The sequence below is a fragment of the Capsicum annuum genome, unplaced genomic scaffold (genome assembly GCF_002878395.1).
Source record: "Capsicum annuum cultivar UCD-10X-F1 unplaced genomic scaffold, UCD10Xv1.1 ctg40784, whole genome shotgun sequence".
NCBI lineage: Eukaryota > Viridiplantae > Streptophyta > Magnoliopsida > Solanales > Solanaceae > Capsicum > Capsicum annuum.
In genome coordinates, this window is record NW_025848116.1 from 390 (window position 1) to 1,573 (window position 1,184).

Consider the following 1,184-nt stretch of genomic DNA (forward strand, 5'->3'; position numbering starts at 1 on the left):
ATGCAATAGCACAAGCATACATACATGTCAGTGCATATAACTTAAACTCTGAATACGTGCAATTGCTTACATACATGTCAGTGCACGAAACTTAAACTCGAAAATTATTTTAGGGATGTCATTTACATGCAATAGCACAAGCATACATACATGTCAGTGCATGTAACTTAAACTCTGAATACGTACAATTACTTACATACATGTCAGTGCACATAACTTAAACTCTGATATTATTTTAGGGATGTCATTTACATGCAATAGCACAAGTGACAGGAGCAGTAACAGTACAAGGAAGGAGTAGTATGTTGGAGGACACAGGTTTTAGCTTTGTGAATTGTAAGGTGACAGGTTTAGGTGCATTGTACCTAGGTAGGGCATGGGGTCTTTCTCTAGGGTCATATTTGCTTACACTTATATGGACAACATTATCATACCTAAAGGTTGGCATAATTGGGGTGACCCCCTACGTGAAATGTAAGTTCCCTACTACTACTCCATAGCTCCTTTCATTTTATGTGAAGGTGTTTAACTGATATATATGGGAATGGTCGATGGGGTTTTACTGTGGCAACTCTTAATTAATATATGGGCTAATACTGTTCGTTTTGGTATAAATAAGAACGACTCACTTATTATAAGTTGCTTATGTGAAGATGTTTAACTGGTATATATGGGATCGATGGGATTTGCCGTGGGAAACAGTTTCCTACGAGCATATTTTTGGGCTATATATATATAGTAACTTATACAACTCTTAATAATATGGCCGGGTTGATGATATTGTTCATTTTGGGGTAAATAAGAGCGACTCATCCTATTAAGAGTATCATACATCTTATAAGTTATTTATGTGATGATGTTTAACTGGTATATATGGGAATGATCGATGGGATTTATCGTGGAAAATAGTTTCCTACGAGCACATTTTTTGGGCTATAACATCTTTAAAAACTCTTAATATGGGTTGATATTGTTTGCTCTGGGGTAAATAAGATCGACTTACCCTATTAAAAGTATCATCATACATTTTATAAGTTGCTTATGTGAAGATGTTTAACTGATATATATGGGAATGATGGGATTTAATTTACCGTGGAAATTAAAACAGTTTCGTACGAGTACATTTTTGGGGCTAAAAGAGTTCAAAGATACTCTTATACATGATCGGATACTTGATTTAACTG

At 35.0% G+C, this 1,184-nt stretch overlaps 1 protein-coding gene across 1 annotated transcript; it reads left to right on the plus strand.

Annotated features, from left to right (window-relative positions):
* Positions 1-239: 239 nt before the first annotated feature.
* Positions 240-571, plus strand: LOC124891817 (probable pectinesterase 53; the record flags this gene model as incomplete). Its single annotated transcript, XM_047403410.1, is given in 1 exon segment — positions 240-571. A coding segment is annotated over 1 exon segment (261 nt), but the record flags the coding sequence as incomplete, so codon positions are not given.
* Between the last annotated feature and the right edge of the window lie 613 nt (positions 572-1,184).